The 24016-nt window shown below is 37.4% G+C and overlaps 4 protein-coding genes and 1 long non-coding RNA gene across 5 annotated transcripts in view; 2 read left to right on the forward strand and 3 right to left on the reverse strand.

Annotated features, from left to right (window-relative positions):
* The window catches only part of LOC134668156 (proteoglycan 4-like), a 37777-nt gene extending 28052 nt beyond the window's left edge, over positions 1 to 9725 (forward strand). The window contains exons 5-8 of the mRNA XM_063525675.1: positions 55 to 179; positions 2368 to 2538; positions 5802 to 5919; positions 6812 to 9725. Coding sequence (XP_063381745.1) covers positions 55 to 179; positions 2368 to 2538; positions 5802 to 5919; positions 6812 to 6900 — 503 coding nt within the window. The 3' untranslated portion in view covers positions 6901 to 9725. The remainder of the gene's footprint in view (positions 1 to 54; positions 180 to 2367; positions 2539 to 5801; positions 5920 to 6811) is intronic.
* LOC134668174 (uncharacterized) overlaps positions 1 to 24016 on the forward strand; it is a 764384-nt gene that overhangs the window by 79863 nt on the left and 660505 nt on the right. The window lies entirely within an intron of this gene.
* On the reverse strand, positions 9765 to 11672 carry LOC134668085 (bifunctional lysine-specific demethylase and histidyl-hydroxylase NO66). Its single transcript, XM_063525564.1, has one exon. It carries the CDS (start codon positions 11539 to 11541, stop codon positions 9787 to 9789), a length of 1755 nt encoding a protein of 584 aa, XP_063381634.1. The 5' UTR covers positions 11542 to 11672; the 3' UTR covers positions 9765 to 9786.
* On the reverse strand, positions 13165 to 14574 carry LOC134668132 (uncharacterized). Its single transcript, XM_063525640.1, has 2 exons — positions 13958 to 14574; positions 13165 to 13585 (listed from the first exon to the last, which is right to left on the reverse strand). The coding sequence occupies exons 1-2, from the start codon at positions 14363 to 14365 to the stop codon at positions 13337 to 13339; spliced, it is 657 nt and encodes a 218-aa protein (XP_063381710.1). The 5' UTR covers positions 14366 to 14574; the 3' UTR covers positions 13165 to 13336.
* On the reverse strand, positions 21872 to 23603 carry LOC134668205 (uncharacterized). The gene is made up of 2 exons (XM_063525709.1): positions 22336 to 23603; positions 21872 to 22004 (listed from the first exon to the last, which is right to left on the reverse strand). Exons 1-2 carry the CDS (start codon positions 23156 to 23158, stop codon positions 21874 to 21876), a joined length of 954 nt encoding a protein of 317 aa, XP_063381779.1. The 5' UTR covers positions 23159 to 23603; the 3' UTR covers positions 21872 to 21873.

Below are 24016 nucleotides of genomic sequence, written 5' to 3' on the forward strand. Positions count from 1 at the left end.
TTCCGTTATATCTTCTCTATTTACGAACCAAACTAAATAAATTATGTCCCACAGTGGACCTATCGCTATACACGGACGAGTCGCAGCTGGAAAAGAAGTCGCGCAAGCGCAGCGCGTCCAAGTCCTCCCCCCGCAAGCCCTCCCCCCGCAAGTCCTCGCCGCGCCAAGCCGATACACAAGTAAGTATTTGCAAACTTTGTCATGTTTGTACTAAGTACTAACCTTTATGGAGCCAATGTACACGGACACTTGAAGCGCACTTACATGGTGAGCATGCTTTAGAGTGAGATGCCGTAATCCGACCTCCCACTCTCACGCTTGCTGTTACCGTGCGAATATCTTGAAGACTCTTATCTTATAAGGACTTTGTTAGTTCGGATGTATCTTATGATAACTATAAAAATCGAGAACGGCTGCAAAAGTAACGGCTATTTCATTGGACAAAATAATATTATAAAAAACTGGACAAGTGCGAGTTGGACTCGCCCACCGAGGGTTCCGTACTATTTAGTATTTGTTGTTATAGCGGCAACAGAAATACATCATCTATGAAAATTTATCGCTATCACGGTTCATGAGATACAGCCTGGTGACAGACAGACGGATAGCGGAGTCTTAGTAATAGGGTCCCGTTTTACCCTTTGGATACGGAACCGTAAAAAATGGAATATAGTTCCTTACACTTATTTAAAATTCATGGAATTGCATATCGATTTCGAAGGTACAATTATTAAGTTTCCTAAAACAAGTCTGCGTATAAACGTATTATTAAAATTTTTGCGCATATTTCGTGTGCATTGGCTCCTGGGGATGTAATTAATGCACTAACAGCAACACAATTAACTGGCTATTGACATACCTTATCTCGATGCAATAAGGTATATAGCGGAAGCAGTTATAAAGTTGACCCAAAAAATTTTTATTAAGCTATGAGCTTCATCACATAAGTTCCTTGAGTAATCCTAAGCATTTCAAGCCTGGGAGGCAATAAGAAATGTGTGTCTACTCGGATTTGTAATGGATTCAAACTTTCAACCCCTTTTTAACCCTGTTAGGGGTTGAATTTTACAAAACGCTGAAATTACTTTTCCTGTCTTTTAATAATATCCCCAAATACAAAGATTCAAGTCCCGCGTTCGAAAAATTTTTTGATATCCATACAAACTTTCAACCCCTTTTTCACCACCTTAGGGGATGAATTTTCAAAAACGCTGAAATTAGTTTTCTTGTATTTTAATAATATATCGTTTTACGAAGTTTCAAATTCCTAGCTTAAAATAAAACTTGAACCCCATACAAACTTTCATCCCCTTTTTAACCCCCTTAGGGGTTGAATTTCTCAAAATCGCTTCTTATCTCTTGTACACTTTATAAATGTAATCTAGTGTGCAAATTTCAACTTTCTATCTTTTGTAGTTTCGGCTCCGCGTAGCAAAAATCTCCAACCAAATTTTTCACCTTTTTACGTTTTTCTTGTAAAATTACTATGAAACTAAAAAAACAAATACCAGCAATGAATTCTACGTCTTTCGTTTATACGAAAATGATACCAAACTTGCCCTAGTACCCACCAGGGTCAGCATAGATTTTTTTTAAAGATGACGGGTGGCGGCCGTCTTTGTACCCCACCCTCCCCCCACCCCAGGCTAGAAATGCTTAGAATTACTCAAATATTAGATGTGATGAAGCTCATAGCTTAATAAAAAATTTTTGGGTCATGTATGGCAGCGTTACATAACTGATTCCAGTAATACAATAGGTCAATTAATTGTGTCGAAATTGGCACATAGTCATTAATCATTAACACGTTTGCCGCTTGTCGTAACTCGTACATTTTTGATACTCATTCGGGTTTGTAAAACTCTCATTGTTCATTGGTATGTTTTGCGTTAAAGCTAAGGGTAGTTGTCTGTTAGATAATAATTGATAAACTCCGCCCCAGGCCCGGGCCTTAGGGCAAATCCGCCACTGATCACAGAGAACAAATTTAGTATTAAGGGCCCCCCACATCTGACGTCTGTCGAGCGTCGGCATCTACAATTCTATGGCCGACGTCGACGCAACGTCGACGCAGCGTCGACACAACTGCGTAGCGACGTCATTTTCCATAGCGCTGGACCGACGCCGACAGACGCCGACGCTCGAAAGACGCCAGATGTGGGGGGGCCCTAAGAGTTCCAATCTTTCTTAGGTAACTAGTTGTGGTGGAGGCTCAATGACGTATTGGTGTAAAATGTAGTGACCACGGAACGAAATTATCTTTTACCGACTAAGAACCCTCACAAATATAATATTGTAAAAAGGTTTTGAAGTATATTGATTAGACAACTACCCTACCGCGTCCATAAACATCACTTTCCCTTCCAGAAGGAAGTACCGACGCCGGTTAAAAAGGCGCGTACCACACCAAAGCGCAGCCCGAAGCGCAAATCCAAAGCGACACCGCAAAAACCACAAACCAAACGAAAATCGGCAGGTACCACGCCCATAGTGGCGACGGCAAGCAAGGTAGGCATAGTACAACGGATATATAGAAATGTACGTATCCGCAATCATCAGCATATACATTCATGTCCGAGAGTGAGTAAGAGGTGTGTGGTTTATGGATGCATGTGCCGTCTCTCTCTCGCAATAGCGGGATAGCGACACGTCTCGCTTGATTTTTAATGATTACTGGTTTCTGTGGCTCGATTGTACATAAATAAATAAATAAATAAATAATTGTGAATAAATGATTTATTTATTTATTTATTTATTTATTTTACATAAATATTAAGGTGACATCTAAAGGCTCCGTGACACAGGCGCGTTGTGCGGCGGCGCGTGAGCGGGGCGCGCCGCTTTTACTTATAAAACGGTCACGCCCCGCCAGGAAAACGCGCCTGTGTGACGGAGCCTTAAGGGGGTGTGTTTGAATAAAGATTGAACAGGTACCTACTGTTGGGTACCACCAATTTGGTGGTAACTACTTTGGTGGAGCACCACTTTGGTAGTAACTACTGGGAATTTTGTTTCTCAGTTGTTTCGGGGAATAACCAGAAATTAATGAACGTCAGTGTATCTTTTTATCAGGTACCCTTTGATTGACACAACATTAAAAATAAATATTGTTTGTTATTTATTTAATAACCTTCTAATATCTGGGTCTTAGGAATCACATACAGTGATCGGGTTTAAATAAAATGTTTTCCTTTTTTTGTAACTAAATGGAAATATTTTGTTCACGATTGTCAATTTTAGGTTGGAAGTTGGGTTATTAAGTGACTGGCCTAAAATTATGGCATATAAGTTAGTTACTGTCCCCCTTATTCATAAACGTTTGCTGAAGTTGACAAGCCGATAATAATTGTTTGTCCCTTTCCGACGTATTGGTATGATGGAAAGGGACAAACTATTATTATCGGCTTGTCAACTTTAGTAAACGATTATGAATAAGGGGATTAGTTTGTACCCACTAGTAACCAGTTACCAGTATAATCCCTGCAATTATAATTAGGTACAGACAGCGACACTCTTAACTGTCCATCGGTGGACCTTATGCCTTTTGTAATAAGGTACACCGATGGACAGTTAACAGTATGGGCGATGGTACCAGTCATCCTTAACTTTTAATAGGTAAAGGTTATTTAAGATAAAGTTACATATGAGTTACAGAAACCGGTATTTGATGCAAATAATAATTATAAAAGCAGATGAAAGGCACTGATTTGTATTGAAATAGATGAATTTATTTTCCTTTAAAGAACTTTTTACTGAAGAATTAGACATAGATTTCTTTGAAGTTTCCGAAGTGCATGTTAAGATGTTAATGCAAGTAAATGAAATATGCCAATGTATTTATATAATTTCAGTGTAACTACTCAGCATTATTTTTGGGTCGAGGTATAAATTATGTTCTTTATTCATTGTCATTCCACAAACATCATTACATCAATAACTATAAATATTTATTCGTGAGGGCATGAAAATGAAAATACAGGGTGGTAAACGGGCAAATATATATCATTTGTTTATATGATGCCAAACAAAATTGGTTAACTTTATCCAGGCCTGAATATTCATTTGTAACGATTATACTACAAGTAGGATGGTGTTTAGCGAAAATGTGTCAACCCACATTCATTTTGCAATAAAATGTCAATTTTAAGCGTCAATTTCTTGAGTTGACATCTTATTGCAATATAAATGTGGGTTGACACATTTTTGCTAAACATCATCCAGATAGAAACTAGATAGTAAATATTATATTCATAGTAGTAGTGTAGTTTGGTCTCTCATAAGAAAAAAAATAGGCAACCACTACGTCATCCAAACTGCATAGGTATTTGGTATTTATGACTAAGTACTCTAAAATTGAAATAATTAATTAGAATGAAGACAATATTTATGACGTAAATCATTGGTGATAGGTGGATAAGTATATTGGACATGCTGAGAGAACGAATGAAGGCATTTATAAGTATAGGTGGTATAAACGCGTTTCATTTTCATGGCAATATATTGCAATGACAATTAGCCATTATCCATCTTCCTCTAGCATGCCAAGTAAGAGTAAGACAGTGATAATGCCGGTTAATCGTTATTATGAAAATGATGCGCATTTAGACAACCATATAAGGGATCTATCCGATCGTCGACGAAAAAGCGACAAGAAATGTAGCCAAAAAAACCCCATGTTGTACATAAATATATTAACTGTTCAGTATTCTGACTGCCGTGAGCTTTTTCTTTTTCATCGCTTCTCGCAAATCGTCGGCAGTGGGACAGGTACAGTCAAAGATTTTAATTTCCGTACCATTTCGTACCTTGTCACAGTTACAACCAATATGAAAGTCTCTATAGACCTAGACCTCATACTATTGTCACTGTGACAAGATACGAAATGGTACTGAAATTAAATTCCTTGACCGTACTTGAAATTAAGCCCTATTTTCAGAGGTCGTTCTTTTCGAACTCGACTTTTTTATCTGAAATTAAGGTGCCTAATATAATAGATTGTCGAATAGTATAGTCGTTCTCCTTCTAGTCTTGTAAAAATAGTATTTTAATATTTTTATTAATAATATTTCTTTGAAGTCTATGCTATGAAATCTATGAATAGATTTTATATACCTACATCGAACCAAATGCTATCTCCCCACGTAGAGAAGAGGTCTTTGCTATGAAGCTCTCTGATGTTTTTTTTTTATTTAATCATAATATTTAACTTCAAGTTCATTCACTCTCACCAATCATCGCTTGCTTGTTGTGTTTTTCTACATTTATACAAATTCTTTTTTTCTGATGGTTTGCCTTTCCTTTTATATTTTGCTGTTTTATAGAATTTTCCTATATACAGCATGTTTGTATTGCATGGAAAGTCTAAATGATATATATTTTTAAGAAAAATTATATGAGGCCAATAATCATTAAAAAGGATCAAATTCTTCGAACTTTTTTCGAAATTCTTAACTTCGAAAAATTAGATGTCTTTCATCACGTTCATGTTTTATCAAAACTTCCTAGTTATTTTTATTTCAAATTAAAGAAATATTAATAATTAGAGCAAATCATGAACACGTGAGATTCATACATTGATTCTGAAATATTTTTTATAAATTGTTAGCTATGAAATACCTTCAAAATAAAATAAACATAACTACAGAAGAATATATACCTACCTAAAAATAGACATAGCTATAGAAGAATATATGTATGTACCTACAAAACTCTTTTACATTCCAAGCAGTCCCACCATAAAGTCCAAAAACATTTTTAGTTCATGTCTTTTTCAGTACGTATTAAACCTTTGACATTTTCAGACGGCCACGGCGGTAACGGAAAAGGCAAAGGCTAAGACGCCGAAAAGGACGCCGGTCAAACAGAAGGAGACGCCGCCGCCAGCCACGCCGACGAGGGGGAGGCGGTCAATTGTGAAAGGTAAATACACTATAACGCATGTTCGGTCTTGACCGGAAAAGGCAAAGGCTACGGACGCCGAAAAGGAAGCCTGGTCAAACAGAATGAGACGCCGCCGCCGGCCACGCCCACGAGGGGGAGGCGGTCAATTGTGAAAGTTAATACACTAACGCATGTTCGGTCTTGACCGGAAAAGGCAGACTAAGGCGCCGAAAAGGACCCGGGCAAACAGAAGGAGACGCCGCCGCCGGCCCCGCCCACGAGGGGGAGGCGGTCAATTGTGAAAGGTAAATACACTAACGCATGTTCAGTCTTGACCGGAAAAGGCAAAGACTACGACTCCGAAAGGGACGCCGGTCAATCAGGAGACGCCACTGGCCACGCCGACGAGGGGGAGGCGGTCAATTGTGAAAGGTAAATACACTATAACTGGAAAGTCTTGACCGGAAAAAGCAAAGGCTACGACTCCGAAAGGGACGCCGGCCAATCAGAAGACGCCACCGGCCACGCCGACGAAAGAGAGGCAGTCAATTGTGAAAGGTAAAAATATTGGTACGAACTTGCGAGTTTAAATTTAAAGAATTCGAATCATTTTACGCGACTGCGCCGCTTAAAAAAAATAGAGTCTTAAGAGGCCATACCAGCTGATTCCATTCCACGAGCGAAGCCGATAACATGGGAAAAACCATATGTAGCGAAAAGCGACTACGAACAGAGAACCCGCTTAGCGGGTCGCTGACAGTCGATGCGTTAATGTTCGTGTTTCTAGAGTTAGACCTAGAAAAATCTGCAGCGATTTTGATAGCCCACACGCAGTCCGAAGTTATTTGACGTTTAAAATAACACTGGCACTGCGCGGGCTATCAATATCGACTTTTCTTGGTCTAACTCTAATTGAACCTTTTTTCCACAGACACCAAACCCTCCCCAATCGTGCCCACGCCGTCGACGTCGACCGGCAAGACTACGCGCACGCCGCGGAAGCCCCCCGCAAAGAAATAATACGAGACGCACCGCGGCGCCACACTGCGCGTGACCGCACGCCGAGCGCGGTGAGGACCTCTAGTGAATATTAAAACCGCTTTTACAGGTCCATTTTTACAAAAATGGAAGGGGGACTTAATCTAAGATAATTGTTTTCAAATGAAACATTAATGTAATGGTGAATTTTAATGGTATACCTCCTCTATGTCATCAGAATGTATCACGATCTAGCAAAAATTAAATGTGAAATTGTGGATGAACTGTTCTTATTTGGACGAAGCAACATGTGATAATGTCTCACGCCATTTCATGGTTTTATGTAAATTAGTACAATGATCAACAAACACCTAAAGTAGACCAGACTTAACACATCCACTGCCAGCGCGAGCTACGTTTCTAGCCGGTATCACGCTTTTTCTTAGCTTTTCGGTAGGTATGAAGTGGAAAAACCGCTTAGTAACCAAAAGCGCCTACGAACGAGAACCCTGGCAGTGAATGTGTTATATACGCCATTTAATCGATTATGAGATAAAACTGGTAGATTATGTTATTAGACCGAATATCTGCAGAGATTTAGACAGCACACGCAGTGCAGGTGTCATTTTAAACGTCAAACTTCTATTAAATTATGACTTATAAAATAACACTGGCACTGCGTGTGTTTTCAAAATCTCTGCAGACTTTTCTTGGTCTAACTCTTAAGTTGATACTTGTACCATCAGCTGCAAAAGTGCATGGCGACTCACTGTGTCTTATTCCAATTGTTCTATCAGACTAGTCTTCAGATATACAAGTGTATAGCGGTTTTTATCGTCACAAAAGACTCACTGTAGTTGTCAATTTTCTCTACTCTTCTCGTTTCAATGCAATCATTGAAGCCAGTTGAGTAGACAAATGTTATCAAACGTATCGTCCTCGTGGTAAGGTCGTAACATTGTGTCTTAGAAGATATTTATTTTTACAACATGGACTTGCATAATAATGTTTTACGTTTATTTTTATTTTTTTATTGTAATTGGACTTTTCTTCGCAACATGCATTTTGACAGATGGTTTAATCATGTTCCAAATTGGAATAAATATTGCTAATATATCTTTTCATGTTCTCTTGTTTTGTACTTATAGGTGTAAGGAAATCCGTTAGATGTGCACCTGGAATCATCTCTCGTCATTGCAAATGATAAATATTACGAGTATAACACTGTCAAAATGCCATTCTGTGAACATTGATTTAGTCATAAATTGTATACCTATTTCAGTGGGAAGCTAACTAATTGGCTGACTCAAGAGAATCCATCTTAGTTTACTTATCTAAAACGGGATGGATCCTTTAACCTTTTGACCACCTAATACTTCAACTGACGCGCTCAGCTCAATATTAACCTTCGTGAATTCTGACAAGGTTCCCGATGACGCGCCGAACACGATAGGCGTGCAAAGGGTTAAGCCACGAAAAAAATTGCATCCTTTATGGCATATTTATGAGATGTTTTTATTTTATTGAATTTTTGATGATGAAGTACAGCAATTGTGAAGCACAAGAATGATCAGGAATATTGTTATATTATAGGGAAATGCTAAGTGGAGGTAAATTATAATTATGTAATTACTTTTATACACTTTTGTGTCAGGGGCCTACTAGTGTAAAATGCCCGGTACAGATTAACTCGTGTCAACGAAAGGCCACGTTATTTCTTTTCAATAAGCGACTTTTCAATATCATGCTTCTTTGTAACAATAAAATATCGTAAATCTAGAATTCACTTTAATTTTATTATACTAACTTTTACTAACGTATATGTAACAATTTTAGTATTCACTGTAAATATTATACAAATAACATGAATGTTAACAGTCTAATTTTGCTCTTCTGGATCCAATGCTGGGGGATGATTGTCTCCTCTAGCTATAGGCAATAGATTTAAAGGTTTTTTATAAGGCTAGGATAAAATTTGGAATTTTGCTAGTGTATTGATATTAGGATATGGTACTCGATAATTTCGAAGTTTTGTATAAAATCAGTACAAAGAACTAAAAAGTAATCAGAATGTAACACATTTGATTTGTAATAAGAATATATTTTGATACTATTGGTTTACTTTTATCGTAATGTGCTGTCGTGAATTGAGGGTAGTTGTCGTTTTAACTGCAATGAGACCGAAAGGAAATGGATTGTAAGAATTAAGGTTTCTCATAGTGGCTGGCAGATCCTCAAGTCTACAGAATAAATGTGTATCTGTTTGGACCAAGCATAATACATTGCAATAATTACATAATATTATACATTGCATACATTGAATCAATGTACAGCTGAATACTAAATGTTATGCCACTGCCTGTTTCGAAACTTCTTCAATGTAAAAATAGATAATTTAATCTATTTTTAGTTTTATACAATTTAGTTTTAATGAAAACATTCTCCCGACTTTGTTACATCACATCTGCGAGTTGATGACTTAAGGTTGTTTTGGCCGGCGGGCGCGCGCCGCACTGCATTTTGTTGAATGTTTCCATAAGTCTTATGTTGTTATTATACGTCAGACCCGAGTTAAGGGCGTGCGAGTGTGTGTGTTAGAAAAATTAAGTACCTACATTTTAGATGGTATTTCTAAATAGGTTAATTAAAGAGAGGATTAAGCTTAGGATACAAATTTGTGTGTGAATTTTCTGTTTATAACGTACCAAGTGGGAAATGTTTGCACCAGTCCTGTGGTACAATAGTTGTAAACATATTTTAGCGTTTTATACAAAAAATATATCAGTTTGAGAGTACTATTGTAACAGAAAGTCCACAAATTACAAAATTTATATGCAATTCAGAATTAAATATAATAATTTAAGAGACAGAAGTGTTTTAATTTAACCCAATAAATAATACAAGAATTAAAATTCATGACATAATTTTTTAATCGTCTTCAATGGTTTCTAAAGGGTATTCAGTCATAACCAGTCCTCGCCCCCACAGGGCATCTGCTATATTCAACTTGTCAGAATCATTAGGTATGTCTAGATTTTCTACTGCCACATATTCAGGATATGACGTGATCAGTGTCTCAATCGCGGGTGCCATGTCCTCTTCAATCTCCAGATATGGTAGCTCATTAGCATGGTATTCCAAAGAATTCTCAGTGTAATAATACAATCTAATATTTTCCTCCTCGGAAACCATTCTTAAGATATTTTTACGCAGCAGCCTGATTTTAGTATCAAGACTGATCTCAACCCTGTTAGTGACTTTTCCATCATCAACCATGACATCAGTATCTCCATAAACAGTGACAGCTTTTTCTAAATCAGTCAAAACAGGGGGAAGAGCATCATGCTGGTAGTTCTTATTCATTTGATCCACAGCTTCATCAATTGGCAGATGATCTTTTATTTTATCAAACAAGGATACAATTAGTTTCTGAATCTCTTTTCTTCTTGGTGTTTTGAGATCAGAGTTAACAAGCCCAAAGTTATCATAAATATCAAAAGGCAGACCTCTTCTCAGCTCTACATTTTCATTGACAGCAAGATGCAGGGCTGCTGGAATCATTTTCTCAAATAAATCTGCCCAAGAATGTTTCTGATACATACTGACTGTTATGTGAAGAGAGTGCTCTCCATCTATGGTGATTCCTTGATGTATAAAGCCTCTAGGGAAGTAGAGCATATCCCCAGCTTCTAAAGTTACCTCCATTATTGGTTGACCTATTTCCTCCTGCTCAAAATTCTTTGAAGATACCCTTGGCAAAACTTCATTGTCTGAGAGCGGCTTGTAAATGCGCCAGTGTTTTTTCCCTTCAACTTGTAGTATGAAAGCTTCAATATCATCATAATGTGGGGCAAAACCTTGGCTGTCGGGAGGGGTTAAATAAGCATTGGCACCAACAAATGAATTGAAGAATTCTTGAAGTGTAGCATTGAGTAAATGCAATTTTGGCATGTAAGTTTGTGGATTTAACAGTCTGATGCTGCAGCCATTTAGATAAAAATCCCAGACGAGATGTGGGTGAGCCCTGCCTTCCGGGTTATGAGTTTCCCTCTTCCCATCAACATAGGATGTAACATCAATGTTTTTAGTAAACTGAATGTGTTCATTACGAAGCATATCATCAATGAAAGGAGTTGACATGATTTCTTTGTAGTATGCAGGTTTATTCCTAGCGATGTGTAGTGGTTTCTTTTCCCAGATTTCATTAAGGAATTGGTCTGGGTTGTATGGTGCGATCATCCACTTGAATACCTTTAGTCCTTCCTCCGCGCTATCGGTTATGACTGGTGTGAAATCGAATGAGCCATCATTACTGCAGTTACTACAATCACTGCAATCTGACTGGTTGGATACACCACTGATGGAAGTATTAAATTGCTGACTCCCATTTAATGCTGGTACAAGTTCTGGCACATCGTCTATATCCTCTTCACTACTGCTTTTCTTACTTTTTAAACTTTTCTTCTCTTTATTTTTCTTATTATGTAAGTTTATCTTAGCTAGTTCTTCGACATTTTTTGTCTTCTTCTTTTTGTGGCTTTTCTTCTTTACAATGTTTTTTGATTCCTTTAACTTCTTTTGTTTCCGTTTTAGTTTCTGGGCTACATTTTTTGGTTTTGATTTTTGATCCGGTTTTCGGTTAGCGCTGTAGATCGCATAAGCTGATACCGGCGACTCTTCCATTGTGTTACTGTTAGAGGACAATTACTTTTAGGAAAAATACTATACTGTGCTCGTATTCACTATGTTAATACATCACAAAACTTCATTAAAACAAAAAATGTTGAATACGGCAGTGAACATGCCAATCCAAGACAGTCGATTATTTGAGGTTATGTTGAATGAAACGAAAGTTGCGTTTTGTTTTTGTTCAATGTGAACCTTATATGTCAACATCAAATGGTCGCATTGGCTTTAGGCAACAAAACGTTTATGAAAAGTTTCCGATCAAGGTGACCTTGCTGGTTTCCAACCATGTAGACGCCTAGACGGTCACCGGCGGTGGTTTGCCATTTGATTGCCACAAAAAGGAGGGTGACCAAAAGGGTGACTGACCCATCCGACGTTTAGTTTAGTCACAATGGAAATGGTCACCAAGAGAGGGTGTTATGGAAGATATTTCGATTACCTATTGTAGTTGAAATTACCATTACCCCGCAGTCGAAATTGTGCCCCTGCACCTTATATAAAAGCGATTAAGGTTTAGGATTTGCAATAGGTATCAATAAATAATGCGTGACATTTTTAATAGTTGCTATAGTTCGTTTTTTTTAGCATTAGAAAGAACTCCGCAGAAGGAAGCGTGCAGTTTTTATCAGGCTCGTTAATTGTTAATAATTATTGAATTATCTAATGTAGCATGGTCAATACATATAATTTACTTCAAATTGTTACCGCTAAAAGTGCCAGATTTAGAACCACAAGCGAACTTCTGCGAAGTTCTTTCTAATGCTAAAAAAAACGGACTATAGAGTCTGGCTACTGAAATTTTACCTAAATTTTTAGCGGGAAATTCAAAAAAATTTGGGCTGGTTACACTTTGTGTAGTAGGAACTATAGTTTTGATACTCGACAATATTTATGATATTCTGTGTACAAGTAAGGTACCTAAGGAAATAAGTTAAATAAACGTTTACGTGCACTCAAAGTCAGGTCACATAATTTCTACCACTATTTAAAGTACAGTCAACGACAAACACCTAATGGTTACGTTCCAATATTTAGATTTTATAGATATTTTTCAGAACTTTTAGTTTATCCGTTTCTTTGTACACTTGTCATATTTATGAGATTCAGGCATTAATAAATTCACGTACTTAATCAAAGTAATACGCAAATGTTAGAACTAGTACTTAAAGTATCAAAATATTTATAGAGCACCAACCTCCTAATTTGTTTACATTTGGTTAGGAGTTGTAAACATTGCAGTTTTTCGTTATACAACGCTACACGTCGACTTCTCACATTGTCGTAATTATTTACGAGCTTAAATAATAGTTAGCGAACCTCACTCAGTATAGAAATTATTAATATTATTTAAAATAAACCCATTATAAACCGCAAACAATTTGAATGAATGACATAAATTGACAACTGTCTTTTAGCTTTTTTTTAAATCATAGACAATTGGTGATACAACAACGAAATATCTGTCAACAATTTTTGGTTAGCCAGACTCTAGGTACTTAAATTTTATTTATTTTAAAATTTAAATCAGGCAATAAGGGCCCCATATTACAATAATTTATAATTTACCTTATAAACTAAAATACATATATATATTTCATAAACTTAAAACTAAACACTATTTTATTGATAACATGGCATGGCTCCATTGAATCGCCTGCTCTTATATCGGATTGTTGATTTCTCTCATGTTGATTTCTCAGAAACATGACACCCTTCAACTAGAAGTCAATGCACAAGAGCTTATTGTAAGTGATAGAAGTTTCATAAATGTGTAGCTACTTGAGTGGGGCTAAGGTTCTGTTGCTTGTGGTGGAGTTTCATTTATTTTTACAGAGTGACGGTGTAGCAGTCCTAATTGACCTTCTAGAATTATATCAGCGAATGCTTTCTTAGCATAAAGTTGTTGAGTCCGCTCCATTTTTCGAAGATCTGCAGCGCAAGCCATAGCCCAATGATAAAATTCATCCCTGACCTCAATTACATTTGGGTATTCTTGATCTGACGGTTCTTCTGTCTTTAATTTTTTAGCTGAATTGCCCTGCAAAAAAATAGATTACATACTATTAAGTTAAGTTTTATTAATAACAAGAAGGAGGTCAGACGGTCTACCGGGTATATCGAAATTTTGTTATACTTCTCTCTATTGCTTGAATATGCAAGTGATAGAGAGGCAGGTAACTAAATATCGATTTTTTAGGTATGCTCTCATACAATGACCCCGTAGATCTGATACAACTTAAAGGAATAATTAAGGTACTTAATCAAGTTGTTCCATAGCCAATCACGTGACTCGTGAGAGGGCAGTTGTATTGTATACAGTGCAAGAAATAAATCTATAGATCAAACCAAACACCAGTATTTATTACACAACTGCCCAAAAAAAAACGAGTACAGCATGTTGTTTTTTTACCTCAATGCCTGTTAATTCTTTAACATCTATTTTAAAACTTTGAGCATCCAATATAGAATTTTCGCATAAATTTTCTGATGATTCCTCTTCATACAGGAAATCCAGTTCATTGAAGTACCATAATGATGGTGTATATGATTCTCCTGCAGCCATAGCATTAAGGTACTTTTTTAATTCTTTGCGATAATTTGATCGCAGATTGTTCAATTTCTTCTTTACGTCTTCTCTTGTCGCGTCGGGAAACATTTCTCTGTATTTAGATAACAAAACAGCGTATGCCTTTTTCTTTCTTTCCCGGTCATAATAAACTTTGCTTTTTACGTTCCACAAAGATGGTAAACTGCGGTATAGCTTAATGCATTCTTTGATTAATTCTCTCTCTTTTAATTTTGCCGCCTTTGTCGCCATATAAAATACCCGTGAAGTACTTCTGACAAAGGCACTTAATAATTGTGCAATAACATACAATTACTGTACTTATACAAACTGCACAATATTAAAATAGTTATGGCACAAATTTTAAATAGCACAATATAATAGAAGCAGTCACAGTTCAATCTGTAATAACGTTGTAAGTTGTTAATTCTATCGAAATATCCTAAATTAACATTGCACAATTTTATTCAACGAATGAAAAAGTTAACTGTCAGTGTCAAGCATGAGTCAAGCAAGGCCCCTACGTTTATTGTTCTATTTGACGGCGCAGCAACTAGTATCATTTCTCTCTCCTCGCTCTTTTAAAATGCCATTTGTCAAAAAAGGACAACCATACTGCTGACAAGGTGAACTTCAAATCAAGTGTTGCCTTTTTTGATGCATCCAGGCTGTGTATGTGTGCGTAAAAGCGTGTATGTGTGCTCTTTTAGGGATGTCAAAAGTCGATTTTAATCATGTTATATATCGATAAACGTTACACAGCGGAACGAAATAGCTATTAATTGAAGCTTCAATATCTTCGTTAAACATATACATAATTGAAATGCTAATGAATAATAAATATATTAGAATATAATAAAATATTTCAATTGTTGCGGAACACATATCTTAGTAGGTATTTATGTATTTTAATTAAATATCTGAACTTTCCCTTGGTTCCCTGCTGGGGCGTGACGATAAAATTGTGATCTGATAACCACAATAAAGAATAAAAGTGTTTTTGTTCATTTTAGACATCGTCAAACCTTTGAAGTAACATTAAAATTGTAAGAAATGTCGATAGTTTATCGATATGACTTTATCGACATGGCTACAGCAAGGTGGTGTTAAATTGTTAATCGTACACTAAACAAAAGTGGCAACGGTGACAGCTCGCTGAGACACCGTCTATACAGGGTGATCAATCCAAATGGGTCAGTATGGAGAAGTCAGAAACTATGAGAGATAGCAAAATCTGTTCTTAGGAACCATGGCTTCGATTTTAGATTTAATAATAATGGCATTCAATTTTTTTTTAAATCTATCATACATAACCGGGATTCGAACATGGTCAATATTCTTGTTGTTTGTTTGTATGGCAACTTTTAAACAATGCGTGATAGGTGGGGGGTGCTCGACCAAATATCATAGAGGGCCCCGAGACAAAATAAAGTACATTAAAAAAAATCAAAATGGCCGACTTTTTTTTTAATTTTTTCAAGTTGGTCCGAGCGCGCTGAGATTCGGCATGCGGCGAGCCTGGGGGCCCAAGATTACAATGTCAAAAAATATTTTTGGAAAAATTCAAAATGGCGGCGGACGCGGGCAAAGTAAAATTTTCAAGTAGGTTAAGTGAGCCCGAAGGGCGAGCTTCATGCCGGGAGGCCGAAGGCCGCCCCGGTGGAAGGCCGAATGCCCTGAGCCTCCACCCCTACTCCCAAAACGCGAGGTCGAAGGCCGAACTGCGTGAATTCGGTGCTTCCAAGCGTTCTACCAATTCATCTGTATTGATGACCGAAGCCGGCAGGCCAAATGCCCCACGGCAAAGCGTCGAGGCTTGAAGGCCCGAAGCGTCACACGAGAGGGGGAAGTTGGAGCTTAAACACGACCCAACACTTTTCCTATTGGGAGTCGCTTTTTGGGCGTCGGGGTGGAGGCTTCGGGCCTTCGGCCCTCCACCGGGGTCGGCCTTCAGCCTCCCGGCCTGAAGCTCGCCCTTCAGACTCGCTTAACCTACTTGGAAATTTGTCTTTGCCCGTGTCCACCGCCATTTTGGATTTTTCCAAAAATATTTTTTTGACATTGTAACCTTGGGCCTTCTGGCTCGCCGCATGCCAATTCTCAGCGCGCTCAGACCAACTTGAAAAAATTAAAAAAAAAGTCGGCCATTTTGATTTTTATTATGTACTTTGTTTTGTCTCGGGGCCCTCTATGATATTTGGTCGAGCACCCCCCACCTATCACGCATCGTTTAAAAGTTTCCATACAAACAAACAACAAGAATATTGACCATGTTCGAATCCCGGTTATGTATAATAGATTTAAAAAAAAATTTAATGCCATTATTATTAAATCTAAAATCGGAGCCATGGTTCCTAAGAACAGATTTCGCTATCTCTTATAGTTTCTGGCTTCTCCATACTGACCCATTTAGATTGATCACCCTGTATATATATTATGTCTATGGAGTCAAGTGACAAAAACATAGATATAATAATAATATACAGAGATACTTCTAAGCGAGCTGTCAGTGGGACCACTTTTGTTTGGTGTACGATTAACAATGAGGCCCACCTTGCTGTAGTCATATCGATAAACTATTGACATTTCTTGCAATTTTAATTTTACTTCAAAGGTTTAACGATACCTAAAATGAACAAAACGCTTTTATTCTTTATAATGGTTATCAGATCACAATTTTATAGTCACGCCCCAGCAGGGAACCAAGGGAAAGTTCATATATTTAATTAAAATACATAAATACCTACAAAAATAGGTATCCGCACTAATTGAATTGGGTAGGACGCTACCACGCTTCCCTGTCTTTATATATATGAAGTCGTATTATATGTTAAGTATAACCCTCACCAATTCTCCTATTTCAATAGTTGTCGCCAACAACATAGAATACAATCTAGATCATGTAAAACAGCGTTACTAGCAAAAAGCTTTTTTGGAATGGCACCAAAAATTTATAATAAGCTACCAACACAGATTTTAAAAATTAATGATTTAAATAAATTTAAAAAAAGCTTGTATGATTTCCTAATAACTAAAGCATACTATTCTATTCAAGATTATTTGTCAGACTCAGGAAACTTTATTACCTTTTAATTTGTATCTGTTATATATATATATATATATATATGTTTTAAGATTTAGTTTATAACTGCATGCTACATGTGCTCTGTAGCTATTTGTGTGCCATGTGGCGAAACATAGTGTTACTATATTATACATGTAAGACCTACTGTTGTACATACCTATGTTTAACAAATAAATAATTTGGAATTTGGAATTTGAATTTGGAATTTAGGTAAAGTTTTTTGAAGATAGGCAAATTATATTTTTTCCCGATAGTATTCATTATAGCGATCACGGAAATGCAGCTCTTTTATTTTTATATCATTTTATTGATTAAATATAATTTTTTAAATGATCGATATGACGTTTGTGAGGTGAAATGGCAGATTCGAGTAATTAATTCCTTTGCGCGTAGTAAATGGGACGAGATAGAAAAAAAATCGATGTCAACTGTCAGTGTCATTCTTGGAAAATAACTTGCAAATAATTGGAAAATAATGGTCGGACGAAACATTTGTGTTTTCTTGTAATTGGATGCCGGTGTGATTTCTAGAATAAGTATTTTCAACGTCCCTAGCACGATCAACACGGATATTTTGATAATGATAACGATTGCTTTCGACTACTTGGCACTGCTTCTTGGAGAACATTTTCATTAACGCCTTCACCACGACTCTTGGACTGCTACACGAGTCATTTTGGATCTCAGTATCAACACAATAGATGGAGACGATCCCGGAAACGTTCGAATGGAAATAGAATATTACAGAGATGAACTCAAAGTGCGTCGTACCGTCTTGTAGGAAGTACAGACGTTACTTTCCAAATTCAGCGTATTGAGCACACCAAAGTCTTTAACAGCGATTCGGTGCCAAGCTTTGAAGATATATTGGCCAAAATGGTAACTTATACGTTTGTGAGGACTATATAAACGTGATTGTTGTATTATACATACATAATGATTAAGATTGTAATAGTCTTATAACTAGGTCGTTATTGGCTATTATATATGGGCTCGGCAAGGTGTTCACAATATCTGAACACGCACGCCCTGATAATAGAGGCGTGTTCAGATATTTATGAGCACCCTAGCTGCACCAATATATCTGATGGCGACTGTACTTTAGAAAACTTATAATATAAATCCAAAATAATATAATATAAATCCAGTAAATTTCGTTTCGTTTTATTTTATAAATCCACAAATTATTATCCTTAAGCATTAACATTACAACAGTATATAGAATCACGCTGTGTGGCGTGCCCTTGAAGAGAGTTGAGAGGTTCAAATATGGTCAATATGGATAAGTATGTCTGTAGGGTAAATGTGCTTCACGTTGGGGCCTGTTTACATATTGATTAATGTTGATTGCGGGTTTAATACATTTGCCACTATACACAAGTAGCAAGTGTATCAACTCGCAAAAATACTACATTTTTGCTTCCATTGAGGTTTACATAGTAAGCACTATTCTCAAATTATGTGAGGAAATAAAACAAATTCAATTTAGTAAAGCGTATTTAATAGGGGTAAAGTGACGCGAATACAATTAAAAAAACAACGCATATTCTTAGTTTATATTAAATGTAGATGGCTTTTTAGTTTTCACTTGGTCACAGAAATACGCTAAAAACCACTTTCAGAGTAGGTGTTTCTTGCGTTTTGGCTGTCCTTCTTGTGTCCTTCCACAGCATGAGCATGTCGTAAGTCCTGTTGTATTTGTCCCTGGACTTAGCAGGAAGCTAGTTATTCAATATTAAGTTTGCTTCTGCTTTCAAATGAGGTGGTGTGCCGTCTATTCCAGGTCGTTTTCGTCACTTGAACTCATTTTGTTTATTACGAGTATTAAAATAACAAGCGGTAACTTATTGAGTATTGCACAACGAATAAACTTTGCCGCCTTTTATTTGCATATTTTTTAAAATTATATTACCATAGATACTAAGCATACGGTACGCGCATGCGTCATCGTCAATCCGCGCCATAGATATAAGAATATATACAGATGCCTTCCAAGCGAGCTGTCAGTGGGACCACTTTTTGTTTAGTGTACGATTAACAAAGCGACCCACTTTGCTGTAGCGATGTCGATAAAGTCATATCGATAAACTATCGACATTTCTTGCAATTTTAATTTTACTTCAAAGGTTTAACTATACCTAAAATGAACAAAAACGCTTTTATTCTTTATTGTGGTTATCAGATCACAATTTTATAGTCACGCCCCAGGAGAGAACCAAGGGAAAGTTCAGATATTTAATTAAAATACATAAATACCTACTAAAATAGGTGGTCCGCAATAATTGAAATATTTTATTACATCATAATATATTCATTATCCATTAGCATTTCAATTATGCTTATGTTTAACGAAGATATTGAAGCTTCAATTAATCGCTATTTCGTTCCGCTGTGTAGCGTTTATCGATATATAACATGATTAAAATCGACTTTTCACATCCCTAAAAGAGCACACATATACGTTTTTACGCACACATGCACAACCTGGGTCGCCTAAAAAGGGGCCACTTGGATTTGAAGTCCATCTTGTCAACAGTATGGTTGTCCTTTTTTGACAAACGGCATTTTTAAAAGAGCAAGGAGATAGAAATGATACTAGTTGCTGCGCCGTGAAAGAGAACAGACAGAGTAGGGGGCTTGATCCGCGCGCACCGCGCAACGCCCTTTAGCCCCCTCCAGACTATGTGCGTGAATCGCGCCGCGACGTCGCGGAGCGAACATATCACGAAGTTGACGTATGACTCCACACTCGCACACTTCACGGCGATTTCGCAGTTTGGTTTGCGGCAAGATGGCGGAAAAGCATCAGCTGATCGAGTTTAACTGTTAGTTATCTATGGCATCATACGTGATTTAGCTGTTTTTCCATTTTGATTTCTTGTGAAACCGTAAAATATAGCTGCTTAATGTAATATAATCATAATATAATTAATATTTATCTGGCCACAGAAGAGCCATAATAGTGTGTAATGTGGAGTCTTGCAAGTTCGCGCTTCGCGTCTCCTTTAGCGCCCTCCAGACTATGCGCGTGAATCGCGGGCGAAGCCGCGAACGCGAGTGTGGAGTCTAGTTCGCTGATATGCGAAATCGACTCCAGACTCACGTTCGCGGCTTCGCGCCGCGATTCGCGCACGAGTGTGGAGCGGGCTTTTGACGCGGGCCGAAATACCGACAAAAAACGGAGAACAAGGCGCGAAGACGTGAACAATCTGCGAAATCGACGCCACACTTGCGTTCGCGGCTTCGCCCGCGATTCACGCGCATAGTCTGGAGGAGGCTTTTCGCGGTGCTAAAGCGGTATCCAGACGGGACTGATCAAATCGACGATTTGATCAGAAATGAAATTGGCGTCAATCTCCAATTTCAGATTTATGGTGATATTACAGCCATTTAAATTGAAAAAATGCCCCATAACGAAAATACTAGCCTCACAAATTGGTGTTCTTGTGTCCGCACCTCATTTTATCGGTCATTATCGGCGGTTGAATTCGGCGAGCCAAATTGGCGTTTGCGTCCGTACGTCCCGATTCGATCGGGCAATTTAATCAGATTGGCGAAAAATTGACTAATCTGGATACGCCTTAAGCAACATCGAGTTCACGATAATTTGACATATTAAGCGCCCTCCAGACTATGCGCGTGAATCGCGGGCGAAGCCGCGAACGCGAGTGTGGAGTCTAGTTCGCTGATATGCGAAATCGACTCCAGACTCGCGTTCGCGGCTTCGCGCCGCGATTCGCGCACGAGTGTGGAGCGGGCTTTATAATAATAATAGATTTTTAGCATAAGTTGCATTTCATAAAACTTAACCCAAATCATTTGTACATTTTCAAGTCAAAGATAAAGACATGTTGGTTTTAAAATTTTAATAAGTTTAAACCATAACATTGTCATGATCTTGTAACATTGTTAAAATAAGAGAGTCTCCCATTTTCATTTTATTGCATTTTTTATAAAATGTCTTTAGATTCTCGGGATATCTTGGTCCTAATTCGATTGCTCTTTTTTATGGAAATAATTATATCCTTCGGATTCACAGGATGCTCGAGGCTTAGCCGAATAACACTGCAAGGAAGTATGTCATGGCTCAATGGTTCTAATTAGCCATCAGTATAATACCGCCAATGAATGTTTACATCCACCTGAAAATAAGAACAACATTCATAAAATGAGGATAACCACACAAAACTAACAGATGGTTGAAATTGTTAGAAAAAATTAGACCGATTTCTTGTTTACGAACTTAACAGCTCATGGCAATTTAATAATAAAAATCAAAACACAAGTGAAGAAAGTTTTATGTGTATTTCACGGATACGTACTCCTGTACGGCCATTGCTCCTCTAATTCAACGGCATTGTGCTTATCACTGTTATGATAATAATTTCAAATTTGTAGAATCTGCTCGCAATCTCGTATGAACTCGCTTATTTTTCTTGCAAAACTCTGTCCAAGGGTCAGCGCAGGGGCCGTCGTGTAGGGGTGGGGAAGAAAACGTTGTCCAATAATTATGCAGTGCCAAGTTATCGAAAGTAAATTCAATCTTTGTCCAAATACGCGCAGATGTCGTGGGGAATCAGAAGTCCGTGGGTCGTGCTGAGGTCGTCGAAAATCTCAATGATAACATTAATAGCAATTCGCAAGGTAACATGAGGCTTGTCCGTTATTCAATCAATCAATTTTTGTGTATTATGGCTCCATCAGGGCTTGATGATTCCGCCAGTGTCGAGGTTGGATAACACACGGCCAGTATGATATAGATCGTCGGTGATGTATATACGGTGTTCGGTAGAGTATCCATCCACCCTACAAACAAACACAAGCCATTCAACCTACGGACAACACGACTACTTCCAATAGTTAAAGACGTCACAAATCAAACAACATATAGGTATATGTATGTATATATTATTAAGGTTATTATAACATTTACTAGATCCATCACCTGTCAGTAAACTCATATTTCACAGTTTGAACTCATTCTTAGTCAGGAATTTATTTAAGATATCACCAAATGTGGTATACACTAGAGTTAAGAGGAAGTTAATATTTATTGGACGGCTTATCTCACGTGGGAGAAAATCATATATTGGATAACGTATTAAGGGGCATTCCAAAAGTATATGGTTAGTAGTACCTTCGTCCAATCCACATTCACAGATAGAGCTGTCCCTTATTCGCATCTTGGCCAGGCGCACTGGCGAACAAATGTGTCCAAGTCGTAATCTGATAATATTCGAAGTTGCTACCTTAGAATAGCCTTTGTGCTTGAAAAACCAGGGTTTAGGAGGGATATTTGGTTGCAGGTTACCGTAGTGTTGACCCTTGGCTCTACGTGAGAGTTGCCATGATTTATTCCAATTTTCAAAAAGCAGACATCTTATCGAAGATCTTATGTCTCGAGTAAAGCATTTTTGGTCAGAAGCGAAACTCTGGTGTATGGCAGCTTTTGCATATTGGTCCACGACCTCGTTACCAGATATGCCTGAGTGGCTAGGGATCCATGCTAAGACTACTTGCAAATTGGCATCATGACATTCTCTAAGTTTATCTTTTATTTTTAAGGTAAGGTAGAAGTTATCCTTGGAGTGAAATGGTAGTCTCTTCAGGTCCTGTAAGCAGCTCAGAGAATCAGTCAATATTATACTTTTATCTTGATTATGCGATTGAATGTAGGAGATAGCTTCGTATAGAGCAACTGCTTCGCCGGTAAATATTGAGGCTTGTGGAGGGCTTTTATTATTAAGTACTATTTTATATTTTGGGATCCAAACCGCTGATCCTACAGATTCTGTTGGGTTTATTTTAGAGGCATCTGTGTAGACCTGTAGCCATCCCTTAAATTGTCTGTCCATAATTTGGTTAAATAGTGTGTTTGCATTATTGTCCGTTATTTTTCGGGAATGAGAGCTAAGTGACACTGACAGTTGACATCGTTTTTTTTTTCTATCTCGTCCCATTTATTACGTGCAAAGGAATTATTCGAATCTGCCATTCCATCTCACAAAATCATATCGATCATTTAAAAAATTATATTTAATCAATAAAATGAAATAAAAATAAAAGAGCTGCATTTCCGTGATCGCTATAATAAATACTATCGGAAAAAAATATAATTTGCCTATCTTCAAACGACTTTACCTACCCAATTATTTTATTATATTATTATATATTTATCCATTAGCATTGCAATTACAGTAGAGTCCGGTTAGTGCGACTTCGCATATAACAACCAACCGCTTATAGCGACGTAACTATAGGCACTTGTTTGGTATTAGTACAAGCTACTATGAAAGTACAACCGTTTATTACGACTCCGTTTATTACGACCAAAGAATATAATACTCACTAGGAGAAGAACGGTAACTCCATACAAAAAAATGTCCCCAACCGTTTATACGTTTATACTAGTCTTTGTGTACCAATGGAACTAAAGTTGACAACCGGTTTAGCCTGGCGGGTATTGGTAGGTAGTAATTCTGTTGATAAACATATTTGTTATCTTCGGTTCTCTTATTTATCGCCGAAAATGGTATGGCCGATTATCACTTCCCAACTCACGTTTGGCGGAATTTTATTTCGCCGAATTTTCATTTCCCAATTTATCAAATGGTTTTTTTTTATTTGCCAACCGCACAGTTGCCAACTAAACGTTTGGTCTGTGTTTTATAATGCCAATTTTCAAAATGCCAACTTTCATGTCGTAGAATGTTTTAGTTGGCATAATATACACTTTAGTTGTTTATTGTCTACAAATCGTTTCATTTGGTCAGACTGTGCCAAAGGGGGGCCGTTTTGTAGGAATAACTTTTCTCTAA

This window comes from Cydia fagiglandana, chromosome 10 (genome assembly GCF_963556715.1).
Source record: "Cydia fagiglandana chromosome 10, ilCydFagi1.1, whole genome shotgun sequence".
Lineage (NCBI taxonomy): Eukaryota > Metazoa > Arthropoda > Insecta > Lepidoptera > Tortricidae > Cydia > Cydia fagiglandana.

Coding starts and splice junctions, on each gene's coding strand:
- LOC134668085 (XM_063525564.1), bottom strand. CDS start 11,541: ATGGAAGAGTCGCCGGTATCAGCTTATGCGATCTACAGCGCTAACCGA.
- LOC134668132 (XM_063525640.1), bottom strand. CDS start 14,365: ATGGCGACAAAGGCGGCAAAATTAAAAGAGAGAGAATTAATCAAAGAA. Junction 13,586..13,957: donor AAGAATTAACAGGCATTGAG/GTAAAAAAACAA, acceptor ATTTTTTTGCAG/GGCAATTCAGCTAAAAAATT.
- LOC134668205 (XM_063525709.1), bottom strand. CDS start 23,158: ATGGGACGAGATAGAAAAAAAAAACGATGTCAACTGTCAGTGTCACTT. Junction 22,005..22,335: donor TGAATGTGGATTGGACGAAG/GTACTACTAACC, acceptor GTTTGTTTGTAG/GGTGGATGGATACTCTACCG.